Source organism: Vespula vulgaris, chromosome 18 (genome assembly GCF_905475345.1).
Source record: "Vespula vulgaris chromosome 18, iyVesVulg1.1, whole genome shotgun sequence".
Classification (NCBI taxonomy): Eukaryota; Metazoa; Arthropoda; class Insecta; order Hymenoptera; family Vespidae; genus Vespula; species Vespula vulgaris.
Window position 1 is genome coordinate 2,539,248 of NC_066603.1, and position 22,116 is coordinate 2,561,363.

The window sequence follows — 22,116 nt, forward strand, 5'->3', positions numbered from 1 at the left end:
CGTGTCAATTGTCATGGTCATCGAGTACATATATAGGCTACCTTGTAAAAGTAATACTATCGATTGATCAAGACAGACAGAGAGAGAAAGAGAAAGAGAGAGAGATAGAACGATCTACGATCAACGAAAGCAATCGAAAGATTATTACAAAGCATATGCCGCCATTCGCCGCCATCTTTTTCTTAAAGAATTAAAAATAGAAGTCTTGTTTCTTTTTCATTTTTTTTTTTTTTTTTATTAAACGTTTCTTTTCTCACGATATATGTATCATCGGAGCGATCCATAGATCAATAGGATACAACTTTTAATACCTTTCTAATCTACATTTTGAAACAATTTTGTTTTGGTGTACTCGTTCTAAGAAATCTAATTAATTCTCTATTTGAAATAAGAAATATTAATCTTAACAAACTATCACGATCGTTGATATGATGGATCAAGTTGTCTTTATTAAGTGAAATGTTATAAAAAATGAAATTGTTGTTTCGTTGCAATATTTTCCTTTTGTTTTCTTTTTTTCTTTTTTGGTTTTTTCTTTCTATATTGTTCTAATATTGATCAATCGAAATTTATTAGAGATTAAATTACCGATGCAGATTTTAAACGACTCTCGTATTTATCGAGCAGACGCGATCAATTGTTTTTATTATGTATAATCTAATTTTATTAATAATAAAAAAGATTGCTCTTAAACAACGTGACTAATTTTTGCTGGAGTATATTTTTATGACAAAACATTTGTCAACTTTTGACAAATACATTTTTTCATCAGTCCGATCAGAAATTTAGAAAAAGAAAAAAAAAGAAAAAACATAAATTTTATGTAAAAGAATATATAATAAAAGAATATATAATAATCACTGCCAGGATTAATCCTTTTTGTTTGTTAAATAAATTTTCATTTTAAAAAAACCGACTCTTTTACCGTTTTATAATCTTCTTTTTCGGACTAATTCTATGCAAAACCTAATTCTATAAGTAACGAAAAAAAAAAAAATAGTGACATAATTAATTCGTCTTTTATTAAATAAAATTTCATTGAAAAGAAAAAAAAAAGAAAAAAAAAAGAAAAAAGTAGACTTTCTCCGACGCAATTCTGTTCTATATATACATATATAAATATATATATTTTTTTGTTCTAATGCATTCATAATAATCAAGCTAAGTATCTCGGAAGGAAAATATATTAATTCTATCCAGCTGTCAATCACTATGGCCCGACTAGTTTTTATTATAAAATAAGTTAACTTTCTCCGTAACTATTTTGTTCTCTACGTTCTTTTCTAATGTATTCATACTAATCGATCTGACTCCATTAAAAACAAGAATCTATGCGATTATTCTAATCACTGACACGATTTATTTCTATTGTTAAAAAAAAAGCTCGATAAAAAAAGTTTCCAACTATTTCCCTGATAAAATTATATTCTACGTCTTTCCAATGCGTTGATACTAATCCCGATCAAACATTATCACGAATCAAATGCATTCATTTTAATCCGATATATTAATCTAATAAAAAAGCACAAAATTTTTTAATCAATTCTATTACAAATATTATTAATAATAATAATAATAATATGACATACATATATATTTTATATATGTATATATACCTAATTTCATATACGTATAATACATGCATGTGTACATAGATTCGATACATTCTTTTTGTTAATATAATAATTTCTATACTTTCATTTAGAAAGAAAAAAGAAATATATATCGATCTAATAATTCAAACAACAGGATAATTAAATCGATCATTAAAAAATTAAATCATTCGTGATCAATGATCCTCTCTTTCTCTCTCCTAGAATCTTTATATTTCATCCTTAAAGAATATTAAAAAGAAAAAAGAAAGAAAGAAAGAAAGAAAAACAAGATCAAAACAAAAAAAAATAGAAATAAATACGAGACCATAACGCGACAAAAATAAAAACACAACAACGAGAAGAACGAGGTATCGTATTTCGATGACCTAAAAATCGAGTGTGCACACATCCGTAAGACGAAAATAAGTAGACGATCGTACAGAAACGAGTTTACTTTCTCTTATATATGTGGGTGGGGGAAGGGAGGAGGCCCTCGAAATAAAAAAATAAAAAAGAAAGAAAGAAAGAAAGAAAGAAAGAAAGAAAGAAAGAAAGAAAGAAAAATAGAACGAGTAAAAACTTTTTGGGCTTCTCGTCTCTTCCCCCTCCTTACCTACCACCGATCAAAAACTAGTTCATTGATAATCCTCTCGCGTATTCTCCATCTTGAATAATTAATTTTCGAACCAAAAAAAGAAGAAAAATAAATGAAACAAAGAGGAAACTTGAGAGATTTCGAAAAGGAAAAAGAAAGAAAAATAAATCGGATTAAAAAAGAAAAAAAAAACAAGAAAAGAAAAGAAAAGAAAATTCTACGTCTTTGATTGACCTTGAGAGTATTCCGCAATCTAAAAAAACGAACAAACAAGATAAATCAAATCAAAAGATTGGTCGATTAATCAAACAATGTCACATGCAATGATATCAATCTGAACAATCTTTCATTTTGCATATATACGTACTATATATATATACGCGTGCGTACGTGCGTGCACGTGTGCATGCATACATGCATCTGTTTTATATATATATATATATATGTGTGTGCGTGTATGTGTGTATATATATACGTACATATGTTATATGTGTGTGTGTGTCAACACGGAATAGCAAAAATCGCATGATTAAAGAATAGAGGGTGGAAAGAGGGACAGGATACACATATACATACACACATAAACAAACATAGGATTTGACCTAAGCGATATCGTTGGGTTAAATGCAATTACACGTATCAAAGGTTACTCAAGGCTGGTGAATGTTAAATTGACCTAAGATTGATGCGGTATAAGGTTAACGCAAACATGTAAAACGTCTGTTACGTTATTGCAATATACAATCGATGATAATAATAATAAATAACAATAACAATAATAATAACAATAATAATAATAAATGATTGACGATAATAATGATAATAAAAACAATTAAATATTAACTCTACTTACCTCCGTACTCGTTCTTGGTGTACTCTTAACAACAGGTATTTTCAGATTAGAATTTTTCTGCAAAATGGCGATCAATCGTGTAAATCAGCTAGAAAAAAAAAAAAAGATAGAAAAACTTTTAAATGCTTACCAATTGTGACAATCTCGCTTTGAAATCTGGAGGATAATTATCGCTCTCCTCCGAATCAGAAACTTTATCCATATTTGTTGTATTCTTGTCGAATTGATTCTTGTTGCCTCTTCTTTTCGAATTGAAATTTTTCGTTGTAGTACTAGACACCGTAGAAGTTGTAGGATCATCGATCTTGGATTTCTTCGATCCACGATTTCTCGTAGCTGTAATCGATTCGTTGCTTATCGTTCGATCATCGTTCATTGCTATTTCATTGATACGTTCCTTCTCGGTTGTAGAAATCGATGATACGTCGGGTCTCCTTCGAAAAAGTGTCCAACCAGGATTACCACCACGGTTTGTTTGACTCGCTGAAGATAATCTCGATGGTTTAAACGTGCTAGTAGTTATCATATCATCGCTCGTTGGAAATTTTCTACCTCGAAATCCTAATCCGTAATTAAAATAATCCTCCCTCGTATTATTTCTAGCTTGAGAAACGTTTCTAGTTCTTGATCTAACACGAGACGACGATGGATCGTCGGTGATCGTACGTTGTCCAATGGTTCTCATCGTTGTGATCGTTGTATCAGAGATTGGTAAGTTCGTCGATTGATCCGACATCGATGTGGTCGTTTCGATCGATGGATCTATGGAAAACAATTTTTTCAAAAAAAAAGGAAGAGAAAGAAGAAGTGACTGCGTTGTCACTTTAATTCTTACGTCAGCTTTTTCTTTTTCTTTTTCTTTCTTTTTTTTTTTTTATCACCGACAGAATTTAGATTTTACGCGCGGAAAGAAAATTTTTCATGAAAATTTATCCAACAAAAAACTTTGATCGAATCTTGCCAACGATTGTGATATATGTTCTTGCGTGAAATTTATGTGTCATGTTATAAATTGATATTATGGCATATGTATATAACGTAAAACATAAAAATATTTGTATATGATAAATTTAATATAATGATATTATCTGTTATTATAATATTATAAATTTATACTGCGAAATTTAATATTCAATATCGTTATAAATTTTTCTTTTTCCTTCTTCTTCTTTAATCAAACATCGATAACGATCTCACGTATGTAAAAAGTCACGTAAAATTCGAAACAACGAATGATTAAATCGATATCGATACATTAAAACAAATCTTCTTTACTTTAAGATTAAAACATTTTTTTTTTTTTTGAATATCAGAATAATTTTCTTTTTTAAATATTAAAACATTTTATTTCAGATACGATCAAATCAATGTCAAGATTAAAATAGATCTTACCAATAAATTTCGTAGTAGTCGATTCATTTCTAATCCTTCCTTTCAAACGTCCACGATTATCCTGATCCTGTATATTATCTATCGATCTCGATCGAATCTCTGGATTTTTATTATTGCTCCTATCGATAGACGATCTACGTTTTACATCCGTTTGCAAGATGGATGATCCACTTGGGACAGATCTCGACACGATATCCAACGATCTACCTCTCGATCTTGAATTACTCGATTCGTTAATCGCAAAATCTTTAGCCGACGTTTTTCTATCAAAATTTCTCGTACGATCGGTACTTCTTCTTCTAACATCGTTTCTATCATTCTTCTTTACAGGAATCGTCGAAATATCGATTGGAGTATCGCTTACAGCGAAATCGACGAATTTCGAGGATCCTCTTCTTTGATTGATCGTAGATCGTTGAGTCGTCGAATAATAAGAATCCTCGGTGTTCGTGGACGTTCTTCGCGTTTTCGTTCTATCCAAATTTCTCGATTCGTTGATGTTCGATCTAACGTAATCGCGATCGTCGTTACGTCTTTCGATGTTTCTAGAGGATGATCTAGACGACGTTGGATGATCGTCAATGGGATCGACGTTGTTGTTGACCGTTGTCAATTTTGGATAATCCGTAGTTGCCAATGTCAATGGGATATCGACTCTTACACTTTCGGATTCCGTAAGATGCATCGATTTTTCTGTAGTCCTCTTCGATAGATCTGTATCCTTCCTAGATCCTCTCGAATTAGCGCCATTTTTTCTCGAAGTATTATTCCTCGAAACATCCGTATTGTATCTTCTATTAATCGACGATAATTTCTTTCTCGATTCCTTCTCGTTGTTATAATTCGGATTTATCTTTCTTCCAGTCCTTGACCTTGAATTTTCTGTCGTACCAGAAAATACCGAGGGTCCTGTGTTAACCTCCAAATACTGTGCGTTTGCCTTCCTAATCGATCCACCTCTCGAAGAGACTCTTCTTGACGCATTATTGTTCTCCTTTCTTGACCTTGATCTTGACCTTGTTGTCATCATCGTTGTCATTGTCGTTGTCGGTGACTCCAACGTCGTCTCCTGATCGATTCTACGTCCGATCTTTTTCTCATCCTTCTCTGGCAAATATCTTCTCTCGTTTCTTCTAATCGTTGTTTCTTCTTTCTTCTCGGATAAATTCGATGTTTTATCCGGATTAATCGTTCTCTCGGTGATCGCCGTTCTTTCACGATCTCTCGATCCAAAAGAAGTTTCCTTAACGACGTTCGCATTTCTCGAGAATGTTTTATCGTTCTTCTTATTATTTGGTACTCTAGAAATACGCGTTTCCGTATTTCTATCACGATCCAAACGCGAACGTGATCCAGACGGTCCGATCGTAGTCTCGTAATTGTCCAATGATTTGTTAATATCGAATTTTGTCCTACCTCGATTGACCGACGTTTGCGATCTCTGCTTCTCGTCGACCTAAATAATATAAGATTTTTGTTTATTTTTTTATTGTTTTTATTATTTCGTTGTTGTTGTTGTTGTTGTTTTATTTCTTTCGCTTGGGATACGTCGATATCTATTTTTTTTTATCTTTAATTTCGTTCTTTTTTTTTTTTGAACCGTTTCAATTACATAATTTCCTTATCGTATTTCATTGTATTTGTATAATTGAATTTTTGGTTCGTGTGTTTTTTTATATAAATCGGAATAATATCGTTCGGGTATTCGTAGTATCCTTGGTCATTTATATTTGGCAAACATTAATCTTTGGATATATCGAGTAAATAATTTATTTTATGACGAAAAGAAATTATGAAGACGTAAATATACAAGTATCTGATTCCTGAGTTAATGAAAATTATATGAAAGTTTTTTAATTTCAATCTTTCTAGAAGATTGGATCATTCAATCAAATTGGAATTAATTAAATTTTGATACCGATTAACGATTTCAAGATTTTAAAAATTAATATTGAAAATTAATATTTGAAATGAAGCATTAAAAAGGAAATAAATGGAATATTATTATGTAAATATATGTTATATATATTCTTTTTAATTAAAAAAAAAAAAATCATCCTTAGAAATAAGTAGAAATAATGATAAGTCTATCGTACTATTTCGAAAGGATTAAGTTAATCCTTCGAACGAGTTGCGAAATCATTCACATCCGGTTTCAAATATATATATATTACATCGTTCTAAACATTGCTTAATTTTTAATCGGGAGACAAATTTAATTTTATCAAGATATCGATCGAATTATAAGATTTTCGTGAACGATCAAGGTAAACTACTTGTTACATATATATATGTACGTTTGTCGATGTTTTGTCGAACCAAAACATAAACTTTCGCTTTTCAATAAAAATTCTTTATGAAAACGACACGACGATAAAAACGTCAACGTGATCTTACATACTAAAAATACATATAAGGTGATCTAAAATTTCCGAAACAATTATAAAGTATCAATCACTATATTTGGAAACATTTGTCAGATCCAATTTCTTTTATGGATCCTAAAATTATAAGGCTGATTGAAAGACCACGAAAAAAAAAAGAGAAAAAAATTAATTGACATTTAAAAACCATATAGAAAATTTTAGCTCACCCTTTATAAGGGTCCTATTTAGTAATACGAAGAAATCGTTAAAGAAATTAGAATGAAATATTCAAAAATATTTATGGATATTATTTGTTAATAAAAAAAAAAAATATGTCAAAGAGATCTATCATGGATCATGGATCATGGATCATTCGAACGCAGTCTCATAAAATTTGATGATCGATCAATGTTTACATAACGAATTACATCGAATAATTCGATATCGTAGTTGCAAAAGGTATTAATTAGACAAAGAGTTTAACTCGAAACTTTCTCTTCCTTTAATTATCCTTTGATAACTTAGAATTAACTTAACGAGGAACCATCGCGATCGTCGGATGAGCAAAAGAAAAAGAAAAAAAAAAAAGAACTATATGGATCATGTAATATCCTTAAGCTCCGTATCACTTGTAATCGGACGATCTATAAAAACAAGTTTCTAATCATAAAGGAATTAGAAAGAGGAATGCGTATGAAACTTTGTTTCTTTTCTTTTCTTTTTTTTTTTCTTTTCTTTTCTTTTCTTTTCTTCTCTTTTGCAAGTTCAAGTCAGAGTTTCATTGAAAAAAAAAAATAAAAAATAAAAATAAAAAGGAAAAAAAGAAATAAAAAAATGCAAAGCTAAAATGTAGTTAGTTCGTTCTAATTTTCACGTCCAATTACGTAATAATATTTCGATATAAAAATTTGGATCTTTCTTTCCAAGTTTATGTTACTGTTAATTTGTTTTGCTCTTCTTGATTTTTTATAAATGAAATCTCAAGTAGAAATCATTACATAAAAAGCAAAGTTTCATTATAAATTATAAATCGTATTATATTAGGAACGTTTTAGAAACGACGATCATCTCGCGATCGGTTTTCCCAATAATCAATTCAAATCGTTAGACGATTAGCAATTTTAATTATGTAAAAATATGCAACAGAAAATTATCTAGATAATCAAGAAAGTATCACGATTAGAATAAATGAATAAAACAAAGAGTAGGCGAGTTGATTAAGAACGAACGAATCCATATAAGATGTTTTTCTGTTTCTAGATCGGATTCATACGATCGGAATTTTACATTGTGCATTCTTATTAAATATATCTATATATATATATAAAACAAAAACCTTGTTTTTTATATATAAAAATTGTTTTATATATATATACAAATATATATGTATAAATAAAACAAATTGTATGTCATTTTCAATGAAAGAACAAAAAAGGACAACAATATCAGACGTTTTATCTAAAGTTTCTTCAAGATTCGGATATATTCGGCCATTTTTAAAGATCTATGTCTATCTTGGAAAATCTTTAGATATTTTCGATTATTTTTAGCAAATATTAAATGATATTAATAATAAATAAATTAAAATGATATATATATATTATCACACACACACACACACACACACACACACATATACCTGTTAAATGCAACACCTACGAAGAATCCATTTTCATCGATTGACTTAGATAACTTAGAAGGAAAGGTGAGGTGTACGGATCAATCGGTAGCAAGAGCAGGTCGATTACTAACTTGTCGAAAGCTTGCGAAACTGATCGTAAGGATGGCAATTACCAGATAAGCAACTTTGAAACAGTAAACAGCAGAGATTTACGCAAATGGAATTAACTATAACTGACAAATTGTTCCAACACTTATCTTCGAGCCTGTTTAATCATCAACGGAAAGAATCATGAAAGATGGATAGAGATTGAACGATCGAATAAAACGAATGATAGAGAGAAACGGAGAGAGATGAAAAGATCGGATTCATCAGAAACATTCTTCTTTCTTTCGATTAACTTCTCAAACAGAAAAAGAGAGAGAGAGAGAGAGAGAGAGAGAGAGAGAGAGAGAAGGAGAATGAAATCATAATCGATTTATAGATCGTGCTCGATGAACCAATGAAATTAATTTCGTTCGATCGATTTCAGTGATCTCCGACGAGATAATTATGTGATCGCAATGATCGACGTAGCTGGCAAGTAGTTATGATCGATCTCTGATCAGACTTGGGATCATCCTAATGTTTCTCTTCGACTCGATTGATTTCTAACACGCGATAGGATCAAACATCATCGATTTGTCCGATAGAAATGTTCTTTGTGTTGAAACGTATCTTTCAATCTTTGAAATTTCATATGACGAAATATTTTATATATTGTCTATATATATGTGTGTGTGTGTCTGTATATTTTCTATATATATATATGCGTGTGTACGAAGTTTCATATAAGATACTTTTTTTCTTTTTTAATTTCAATGTTACGACTACTATACGTTTCATAAAAAAAGAAAAAAGATCAAGAAAAACGGGAGAAAAAAACAAATAATGTATTTGAAGCAATTCAAATCGAAAATATTTTCCAATATATTTAAAAAATTATTTCAAACATATTAAGAAACGAAATATTTCGTTCGTTAGAATGAAATATTTCGTTCTAACATATCTCGTATTAAATCATATAATCCGTTATTCGCATAACGCTTCATAGTTCGTATATAATGTTCTTACGAAATATAGATATATACATATATATACATATGAATACATATACAGATATAGATATACATTTCTAGTTATACACTACGTATTTCTATTTAAAAAAGAAAATGAAGAAAAAGGTCACTTCCTGCAATCGAGAAATAAAAGATAAAATGAAAAAAAAAAAAATGAAGAAAAAAAAAAGAAAGAAAAAGGAGAATTCATTCCCTCCTTGCTAATAAAAATTTGAACGTGTGTATATAAGAAAAGAAAACTCACGATCAACGATGAACGGATCTAACCGAAGAAAATCGGTCGCGTAACTTTTACCTAGCATAGTTAGTTCCGGTTATGGTTCGATCTCTGAACGTTGTTATTACGTACGTACTGCAACACGCACGATCAAAGAAACGAGATTTGCATGTAGATACGCATGCACACACACACACACACACACACATCTATATACATAGAACACCTAACAACTATTACTACGAATTGCAACAACTACGAGACTGAGTCAAAAGTTCCTAGAACGAAATTAGACCCACTGAACAAATTCGTATAGAAATTCACTTTGAAGATGAGCCAATGGTGATCATTACCATACGACAAGATTCATCGAAGAATCTAATGAAAATATATAATACTGTCAGATGAAAAAAAAAAGAACAAAAAAAATTATGAAGAGTATCGATATCGATATCTCTATCTTATCGATTAAATAATCGATTGGTAATCGAATAGCTCAAGTGGAATACGAGAGTTTGAATTGAGAGGTCGACCAATCGTTTGTTGTATTTGAAGCAAATTATTGTACATATATGTACGTATATCTATCTATGTATGTATGTATATATACATGTATGTATGTATGTATGTATTTATATAGTATTTAGTTTCAAATAAGATATAGAGACGCTATAATTTTCCAGAAGGTTGCCCACACCTTTGAAAATTAGCGCATTGGGTTATCAATCGCTAATACCTCTCTAATTTCTATAATCATTTTTTTAATCATGTAAACAAATTAAATTATCTATCCGTTTTTTTTTCTTTCTCTTTCTTTTTCAATCTCTTTGTCTCTCTCACTCTCTCTCTCTCTCTGTCTCTGTCTCTGTCTTTGTCTCTTAAAATAATATTACGATATTATATTTAATCGAAATAAGGATAGAATCTCGATTTTGGAACAGACTTAAATATAGACAAATGATTTTCAAACGTAATAATGATAAAACGTCACACTCTCCTACAAAAGGCAACCACACTCGTTGCTCCAGTTTAAACTTTATCTTTATCTAAACCTAAGCAACACAGTAGATACGTACATATATACATATATATATATACACATACATATATACATACGTACGTACGTACATAGTTAGTTACTTACTTACGTACAATCGATATTGAAAGTAAAAGTCAACGTTTCCACGTCACGTTTACTCTTGGTCAAGCATGCAATAAAACTCGACGAAGCTGATCGACCGACCGACCGATCGACCGACTGATCGACCGATCGATCGATCGATCGATCGATCGTACGAATTACGAATACTTAATACTATTTTGATAAAATTAATATATAGTAACAGTGTATATATATATATTTTTTTTGACAAGGAAATTAGTTTCTATCTTTTTATTTTTTTTTTTTTATTATTTAATTTCGGAAAAAACTATGTAGACTTTGACGAATAACAATCGTCGTATGTTTTATTAGAATTTTTCTACTTTTCTTTTTTATTGTTTGTATACGCGCGTATGTTTATGCGTTCGTATTATATTTATCGACTTTACAATTACTCATATTATGTATTTTAGAGTTTTATTAAAATTCTTGAAATCGACAGCAATGAAGATTAATTAGAGAATGATCTAGAAATAATAATGACAATGATAATGGTATCAAAAAGAAGTAATTAAACTGAAAAAAAAAAAAAACGAAAAAAGAAATATGGGTTATAATCAAACGAGTCGTCCTTGAGAAGTAAGAAAAAAAAAGGGAGAAAAAAAAAGAAATAGAATCGATAAAGATACTAAAGATACGATTACGAAAAAGAGAGTGTGAGAAGAATGTCTCTACGTGTGTCTCTACGTGAGAGATAGAAAAAGAGAAAGAATATGTGTGTAACAAAGAGAGAGAGAGAGAGAGATAGAGAGAGAGAGAGAGAAAGAGAGAGAAAGAGAGAAGGAAGAAGTTTGATGAGATAGTAGTAAGAAAAGGAAAGAAAGATCTAGTGTCCCTTCACTTCTGACGTGAAAGGCGGATAATAGTTATGGTTGCTATATTATTATACCATTTAACCAAGTTTCTTCTATTAAATTATCTCCGTTGTTAATAATAATTATTTGACTCGTCTCGTGTCGTTTCGTGTCGGTTCTATCTTTTCGCATCGTGAATTGTTATGGTGTTAATATCATCAACGATTTCTTAAGCAGAGAACAACGACTTCCTATTTCAAAGAAATTAAACGATGGAAATGAGAGAGACAAAGAGAGAGAGAGAGAGAGAGAGAGAGAGAGATATCGATCATTTTGTCGACAAAGTCGTTTGATCGACTTTGTTAGTTTCGATTGATCGTCCTTGAATTTAATTGAATTGAATTTTATAAATATTTATGTATTGGTAGGTATATAGGATATATTGTTTTCTATCTCTCTTTCTTTCTCTTTTTATCTATCTATATTTGTCTATCTATTTATCTATCTATCTATCTAGTTATCTCAGAAAAAAATCCAGCTGATCTATTCTTTTCTTTTTTATCTTTGTAGTATCAACTCGTTCGATGTCTTATACAAGGTGTACCATAAAAGTTGTTAAAGGATTTGATAAAAATATTATATATCGATTACTATGCTTTTTTTTTTTCGACAACCTATAAGGTAATAATTTAGATAACTTAAGATCGTAGCTTTGTAATTCTATTGAATTACAAAATAAAATAACGGAGAAAAAAAATAGTTTATCTTTGTGATTGACTTTTTATTTTTTATGATTATTATCAATTTTTATTTTTACATTATTAATAGATTTTTTATCTTGTATCCGAGATATACGATTCAATTCTTTTTTTTTTTTTTTACTTGTCTTTAAGATTGTACTTCCTTGATACTATATATATTTTGTTTTCATTCATATAAAAATGTTTTTTCTAATAAAATATAAATAATTGATGATTTATATATCGCAAACTAACGTACCACAAAATTGTCGATATATTAATATTCAAAAAAAAAAAAAGAAAAAAACAATCCATTTGACAAATTCGATCGATTTTTTGGATTAACAATAAATACTAACGTACGATTGAATCATTTTATTTTATTTTTTTTTCCCTTCATTCATGCTTAAAGGATCGAATTGATTTAATACGATATTAATCCGTTCACACGAACTCGATCTTGCAAAATCGTTTAACATAATTTTCTACGGATTAATTTTATTATAATAGTGCGTCCACGATGTTGAATAAAATTCAACGGCAATAAAGATCTTAACTTTCTAAAAGATAAACGACTTTTAACGTCACAAATTCTCTCTCAACGTGTAAGTAAAAAAATCTATCCATTTAAAGGATTTATTTTTATTTAAGGATCTAAAAAGGATCTCTTTCTTTGTCTGTCTGTCTGTCTTTCTTTCTCAACCTTTCTTTATTTTGAAAGAACGAACAGTTCCTTTCTATCCAAGGTAAAAAAAAAAAGAAAAAAAGAAAAAAGAAAAAAAAATCGTCTCACTCAAATTATTCCGAACGAAATAGGCGCCATTATTATTCCGACCAACTACTAGATTATGCATACCGGTTATTATCGATCGATCTACGAAATTATGCTTTCCTGATTGTGAGATGTGCCGAAGATTTCACTTTTTAACGAGTACGTATGTTACCACTGTTCGATCTACGTATGTAAAATACAAGAGGAGGATCGAATAAGGAAGAAGTTGAGAGAGATAATCGTGTCTATGTGTTCGAGATAACTGCAAGTTGCAAATATCATCTGTAATGAGTTAACGATTTCGTCTAAGAAGAAGAAAAAGAGCAACAATAAAAAAAAAGGAGATTAAAAAGAATTCATCATTATTCATAAGACAGGTATGTAGTAGAGAACCAATCGATTATGAAATTGCTCTTGCAATGATTATGAAAGTGGCCTAAATCATGTTTCATGTATGTATATATGTATGCATGTATGCATGTATGTATGTATGTATGTATATGAAAATATATAATATATAATATAAATCGATGATGTGTAATGCAATATGATTAATAAATTTTATAATTTCTTCAGTTTCTTTTTCTTTCTTTTCTTTCTTTTTTTTCTTTTTTTTTTTTTTTTTTTAATTATAATAATCGCATAATCAATCAGCATATATTTATCTAAACATATGTATCTGTATCTACATCTAAATATATCTGTGTGTGTGTATGTGACAATGATTACGAAAAAGTAACATATATATCTATTAATATATTTAAAATATATATACATATGTATTTTTTGATGTATTTTTATATCTTAGTTAGTTAACATATATGTATCTTTTTTTGTTTTTGTTTTTTTTTTACTTCTCTTAATGCAAATCGATTTGATAAAAAATCAATGATCGATTCGACAATTACAAATTTTTTACTTAAATCGTTCACATGATTTATTAAAAAACACATACACATATATAAACAGATTGAAAAACTATTAGCTTGTAACTATTGAGTCATTTAAGTACTCGCGTTCCCAAATAAAATGATCGAAATTGTATTGGGCAATAAAAGAAACTACCTATCAAGATATTTCAAGTTGGAGGAGTTAAGTCGCGACTTGAAGAAAAAAATAAGATTAAAAAGAAAAGAAAAAAAAAAAAAGTAGAAAAAACAAACTGGTTCGCATCTTATACAAAAAAGGGCGTGGTTAAAGTGAAACACTGAACGCGTTCAGGTACCACGAAATCCTTTCACGAGTGCACATATTCGTGACCCGACATACCTTACAACGTAGATGAAAGAAGAAGAAAAGAGGAAGAAAAAGAAAAAAAAATAAATAAAAAGAAAAAGATCAACAAGAGCAAACTTTCGAAAATGATCTCCATAATCGCATTTCAGATATGACGATTGAATTATTTTTTTTTTTACGTTTGCATCACGTATTATAATTTTCTACCTTTTAAACGAATCAACGAGATGTCACGATCAATTTTTATAATACGATACAAATTGTAACGTGGATTTCTATTTTTATTCTGTTTTGTTTTTTCTTCTGTTTCTTTTCGACTTATGAAACACATGATCTCGCATTAGATACATAAGTATATATATATATATATATATATATATATATATATATATATATTAAATATACGTATATGTAAATAATATCTATATATGTAACTTTGGCGAAGATGAGTCAGATTAAGATTATTGTTTATTAAAAAGAGAGAAAGGAAGAGAGAGAAAGAAGAATCACGATCTAGACAGATATTCGCGGATCTTCGATCGAGCTTGAAATCTTACCGACCTTTAACACTCACATAGTTAACTTCGACTTTCTATCCTGCTTCAGGCAAATTGTAGAGGAAAAGAGAAGGAGAGAAAGAGAGAGAAAGAGAGAGAGAGAGAGAGAGAGAGAGAGAGAGAGAGAGAGAGAGAGAAAGGTGAAATAATAATTAAAAAAATGATAATGATAACAATAATAATGAAAAATAAAGCCAAGAATAATTAAAATGCGTATTAGTACGAATTAATAAAAGAATTGATTAAAAATTAGAAATGATATTTAGAAGATATTAAATTTCTATTTCTCTCTCTCTCTCTCTCTCTCTCTCTCTCTCTCTCTCTCTGTTTCTAATTCTCTCTCTAATATATAAAATCATTATAGTAATAGTAAGAATAGTAATAGAAAAATAGTATGTAGATAGTAAATATGTATATAAAAACAATGCATATAAATAAAAATGTAATTAAAGTAAAAGAGAAAGAGAGAAAAAAAACGATATTATAATGATAATAATAATAATAATAATAATAATAATAATAATAATAATAATAATAATAAAAATAAAAAGAAGAAGATGATATAAAATTAAAATCTAAATTAAAAAAATAAAAAACACTGTGTAGTGATACATAGTACAATGTATAAATCACGATAGAGTATCTACGATATTTGTAGTAAACACGTAGTAAAATAATAAACATGTATAAATAAAGATAGAAATAGAGAAAGAGAGAGAGAGAGAGAGAGAAGGATATATATATATGTATATACGTATATATGTATGTATGTATATACAGGAAGAAAATCTTTAATTCTTTGATAAATGATAGTCCATCCGGTAGTATGAGTTCGTTTTCGAAAAAATGCAGTATCTTGCTTTCTCCGATGACCTTTTCCATTCATCCAATAAGATTCTTTAGATCGTCCTAGATCTCTTGATCGATGTGACACACGCACAGTTATACACGCGATATTTCAAAAAAGGAAACTTATCAAAAGTAACATTATACTCGAAAATATATTTAAATTCAAATAAATTAAAAAGAGAGACAGAAAGAGATAGAGAGAGAGAGAGAGAGATAGAGAGAGAGAGAGAGAGAGAGAGAGAGAGAGAGAGAGAGAGAGAGAGAGAGAGAAAAGATAGCCTAATCGTCGATCGATGATTTCACTGATCGATACTATAATAAATAAGAAAATATAGTTAACCAACGTTCCGCAGGATTGGATAAATTTTCATGCATCGTTCGTGTCATTCTAATCCTTTTTTTTTTCCTTTTTCTTTTTGTTTTACTTATTTTAAAAAGTAAGTAGAAACGGCCTTGGCACAAAAGAACTTAGAGTTTAACTAAATCTCTAACGCTTATATTAATCATCTTTTTGTTTTTTTTTCCTTTATAATTTTCGATTTATCAATATAAACTCGTTTGAAAGAGAACGAGTTTGAAGTCTTACAGGATATCGATCGATAAATCGACAGATCGATAGTCCGATCGATTAATCTAAAAATTACGTGTTCAAATCATTTTAATAATCGATTTTAATATCTTCTTCGATCCAATTCAATCAAACTCCGACGAGTTAGAGTTATTTCGTTATGAAATTAAATTGGCTTGTCGTCGATTGGAATAATAATCGAGCGAACGAAGAATAATCGTGAGTAAGATAATCCGAGGATTCACAATAGGCGATAATTCTCCTGACTGTTTTGGTATTCTTATAATAGCTCCTCGTTTCGTAGTAAAAGGAAAATGAAAGTGTAGCAAGAGAATTACCATCGCAATTGACCATGGGGCTCGAGTTGATGCGCGTTGTATTATAAATTCTACACCGTAAGTGAAATAATGTAATCGGAATTTGTCTATACGTGTTATGTGTGTATGTGTGTGTGTAATATATATGTATATATGTATGTATCGTTACTTTCATCTATATTTATACGTTGTTTTATTATTCTGTTCTATTGTTACTATTATTATTATGCCTTGTGTACTGTGTATTATGAATTATAAATACTTTTTATCGGAAAGAGTATGCAGTTTTCTTTTTATATTTTGTTTTATGTTTTATTGTTATTATTGTTATTATTATTATATTATTATTATTATTATTTTGTTTCTCTGTGTCTCTGTATCTTTCTCTGTCTTGGTCTCTATCTCTCTCTCTCTCTCTTTCTCTCTTTTTCTTTCATTTTATTTCCAAATATTTCATATAGAAATGAAATCGCAACGTCATAGAAAAAAATAAAAAAACAAATAAAAAGTCGCTTTCGATCGATCGATCGAGTGTCACTATGTCGAATCAACGACTTCCTACTTTCCTATCATCTAAGAAATAATATTAACTCTCGAGAATATATACATGTGTATATATATATATATTTTTTTACTTTTCTAGTATTTAAAAATCGCACACGTATAAGATCTACACATTCTTAATTGAATTGATATTTTTAAGATTATTAAAAAAAAAAAAAAACCATGTGAATTTCTTCTTTTATATACTTCAATATAAAGATTTCTATTTTAATTATTATGCAATTGTTTTATTATCATGAAATTTATATATATATATACTTTTTTGATTTATATTACATATAATTCATACTTAAATTCTAGATATCTTAAATTATTCAAATTTATGTATGCATATATATATATATATATATATATATATGTATACGAAAATTTATATTTGGACATATAACTTTCAAAATAAAACTTCATCTTATATATCACTCTATATATGTATTCTATATGAAGTTTTATATATATATACATATATAAAACTTTCGAAAATTCAAATTCTCTTTAACGATCTCATCTTGATTTCTCGTTCTATAAAATCGTCTTTGCAACTGGAAGAAATCAAGTAAAATCTGGGTAAATTTCGAAACTGATAATTAGCGCATTCGTGTGTGTCAGACATTACGTACTACTCTTGTTGATGATAGATAACTTCGTATGTTACCGGACACTGAGTAAACACATTACTCGCTAGCTCTCTTTAACCGGTTACACACATACATACATATATACATCATACATACATACATACATATATATATATATGCACAGTGTAATTTTCAGGTGCTGTAAATATTTACTTGTTAAAAAATTTGCAAATGAGTTATTAAAAACGTTATATTAAAATTAATCAATCCAATTTCACGAATCTACTTGTCTCATTCTCGACGAATGAGAAAATAAAAAAGAAAAGAAAAAAAAGAACGTAGCAGCTGTGATTCGGAATAAAAAAAGAAGAAATGAACATATATATCCTTAAAACTACAACATCAAATTTATCAAGAGAAAGAAATGCGAGAAAGAAAAGATGGAGAGAGATAATAAATAATATTATTTGGAAGCATTAACCTTATTAGATATTTGTTAATCTAAATCGAAAAGATTTCTCAAAATTATTTCTGATATAACGATAAGAAAATTATATACTTGATTATATTAAAAATTAAATGTATCAATCAAGCGTGTTTTTATAAAATTGTAAAAATTCCTGATTTTATATGCAAAAAAGGATATATACATACATACATGTACATATATACGCGCGCGCGCGCGCGCGCGCGCGTGTGTGTGTGTGTGTGTGTGTGTGTGTGTGCAAAATGTTGCATTTATTTATTACAAAAAAAAAAGAAAAAAAAATAAAATCGACCTACTTTTATTTCTGATTACTTCATCTCATCTTTTTTATCTTTTCCTGTCTTTTTTTTTTTTCTTTCTCTTTTTATCTCCAACTCTTTTTATCTCAATTACAAATCTAATAACACTACTATCATACGATCTAAGTTATTCGTTTGAATACAGTATTATCGATGTAACAGATCATAAATCGTAATCATGAATGTCAGCATGACACAATGATCATCTTACTCTATTTTTAAGTACATTTATGGGTATGTCCTCTTTCTCTCTTTCTCTTTTTTCTTTCTCTTTTTTTCGAATATATACTACTACTGTACGGTAGCAAATTATGATTGTTGTGGTATGTATGTAAGTAGTACATAAGAAAGAAAAATAAGGTGTAGCGTAGAACTGCAGATGGATGTTGCACCTTGCACAAGTCTGGTGCATAGTAAGTGCAATCTAAATCTGGTTTTACATTGGAGAAAGCGCCTCCTCTTTTATTCTCTACATCTTCCTTCCACTTCCTTGTACTTCATTATATACCATTATATGTGTGTGTCTGTGTGTGTATGTATGTGTGTATCTCTCTCTCTCTCTCTCTCTCTCTCTCTCTCTCTCTCTCTCTTTCTATGTAAGATACAAATATAATTGTAAAGATATTCAAATTAACGATTCAATTTAACGTCCTATGATATTATACAATAATTATTTAATTTGATCAATCAAAGAGCTCCAATTAAAGTTAGATACTTATTTTTTTATCTCTGTCCCTTTTTCATTTCCTCCTTATTTATTTATTTTTTGTTTATTTATTTATTTATTTCCATTTTCGTTTTTATTTTTATTTTTATTTTTTTTTATTGAAAAAGATTCGTTGCAATTATAGATACATTCAATTCTTGCATTCGACGTTTGACAATTGTAAATCAAAATCAGCTGTTAATAAATGTTGGTCTCTCCGTTCGTTTTCTTTGCACTTTTTTTTTAAATACACTTCTCGTGTTGTATTTTTCGAAAATAATAAATACATAAACAAAAAAATATATATATATATTCACATAAAAGCGTACAGTGACATACACGATACTATACGAAACATATACGCAATCGCGCATTGTATCCAACGATTAAAAAATAAAAGGGAAAAAAAAAAGATAAAAAAGAAAAACGTCCCAAAAAAAAAAAAATCTGCGAATCAAATAATATCTCGAAAAAAGTATATAACAATGTCTGGTTATATAGAGTTATTATTTGATCGTGTTAAAACGGACACGGAATCTTGATGGTGAAGTGAAAAGCTAGCGTTAGAAGTTAGAACATGGCGTGCTTAGTGTCTCACGAAGCGTTTTTTTTTTTTTAAATTGCTCGATGGCCACGCGACGACGATGTTTAAAACTTTTTTTTAACCTTTCTCGTAATATCTCTCGTAATATCGAGAGCAGGATCTCTCTCTCTCTCTCTCTCTCTCTCTCTTTCTCTTTCTTTCTCTCTCTCTCTCTCTCTTTCAAGCTGCTATTGCAGTTACGATTCGTTTCTGGTACATTGACAGAGAAAGAGAAAGAAAAAAGGAAGAAAAAGTGGGAGTAAGAGAAAAAGAAAAAGAGAGGAGGTTGGAGAGGGGGTAAAGAGAGAGAGAGAGAGAGAGAGAGAGAGAGAGAGAAAGAGAGGGACAGAAAGAGATAGTGTCAATACTAACATAAGACGAGTTTATCATTATCGAACGGATATTCTCGAGAAGGTGGGCGTCCTCGATTGTATCGAAGTTATTCGGTGCAAGGACGAACTACTTTGTATTTCTTTCTTTTTTTTTATATATATATATTTTTTATTATTATTATTACTATTATTATTCTTATATTTTATTGGGATTATTATTCGGTATACATTAGCGAAATGAAAGAAACAAATTATCGAATAACATTTTGTTTTCTTTGAGAACGAGTATGAATCGTCGATCGAATTAATAAAAATGTATTCATCGACGTTTTACGATATCGAAATTATTTGTTTTCGATATTATTTCATTCTGAAATTTTTAATGAATTAAACGTCGGATGGATATATTTTAAAGAATGTTTTTTCTTGTTTTTCTATTTTTATTTATATAAATTCATTTTTAATCATTCGTATTTAATATTCATCGAGTTTTTGGAACGAGTCGATGAGAAGTATAAAAAATATTTAACAAAAGAAACAAATGTATATATTATCTGTATTTTCATCACGAGACATATCTATTATCTATTTTATCCAATTTGCCAAACTTCAAGCTGTATTTGTAAAATTCATTAATAAATCATATCTAATATCAATTGTTCAATGTTTACGTGAAGGTTAATGTTGGAAGAAAAAGAATTACGTTATCTTAATAATCTTTTCATCTCAAAAGTTAATCAAATACCTACTTAAAAAAAAAAAAAAAAGAAAAAGAACGAAGAGATAGAAAATATAAAGAAAAGAGATTTCGACGTTTACATAACCGAATAAAAAATAACAAGGATATACGAAAAGAAATCCTTTCGAATCGATAAAAATAAAAAGTAGAAGGGAATAAACAAAAAGAGAGAAAAGATGACCTTGTATCGTGCACCTATGTTGGACACAAAGATCAAACAAAGATAGCATATACGATATATATATATATATATATATATATATATATATATATATACATATAGTATTTCATTCGTTTCATTTAATTTATAAATCCTACAAACATGAATAAACAAATTTACATAAGACGTTGCATAAGAAAAAAAAAAGCAAGAAGAAAATCAAAAAAAAAAAAAAACAAAAACGAAAGGGAAAAGGTGAGAGAAAAAAGATTAAGAAAAAAAGAAAGCATTATCAACCGGTTGCAACAAGGATTATTGATCGATGAAATCGTACAGAAAAAAAAGAAAAAGAAAAAGTAAAAAAAAAAAAGAAAATGACGAAGAAAAGGAATCGATCTAGAACGTTTGCATGAAATTAACGAGATGAGCGTAATTAGCATTTTCATACGAAGTCGAACATCGGTAGGTGTTACGAATAAAAAAGAAAAGAAAAAAAAAAGAAAAAGAATAATAATTCGAAGGTTGACATAAACTAGATCGCGTAAATGATTTTGATCTAATTCGTTTGACATACTCTCTTTCTCTCTCTCTCTATCTCTTTTTATCTCCATCTATCTCGTTCTAATTAATTAATCAAATAAATAAAAAATTAATTGACTGATCGATCCAACCAAGCGTGTGTCACCATTCTTTTACCTCTACGTGTGTATGTAACAACGTAAACATTTCTTTTCTTTTCTTTTCTTTTCTTTTTTTTTCGAAATAATGTCTTACGAAAAAAAAATTGTAAAACACCAGAGGCAATTATTATCAAAGTAACCAATCAAAGAAACTAATCTGAAACTTTTCATCGAGCTCTTACTATTTCAAAATCGTAACGAGGATATAATTGGAGGGTGCACTTGCATAAATACATTTG

General features: G+C 29.0%; 1 protein-coding gene across 3 annotated transcripts in view; it reads right to left on the reverse strand.

The window, feature by feature from the left end:
• Nucleotides 1-22,116, reverse strand: part of LOC127070388 (serine-rich adhesin for platelets-like) — a 52,820-nt gene that overhangs the window by 18,888 nt on the left and 11,816 nt on the right. For all 3 annotated transcript variants that reach the window (XM_051008256.1, XM_051008254.1, XM_051008253.1), the window contains exons 3-5: nt 4,436-5,891; nt 3,174-3,805; nt 3,044-3,100 (exon numbers count right to left, since the gene is read on the reverse strand). In XM_051008256.1, coding sequence (XP_050864213.1) covers nt 3,044-3,100; nt 3,174-3,805; nt 4,436-5,891 — 2,145 coding nt within the window. The remainder of the gene's footprint in view (nt 1-3,043; nt 3,101-3,173; nt 3,806-4,435; nt 5,892-22,116) is intronic.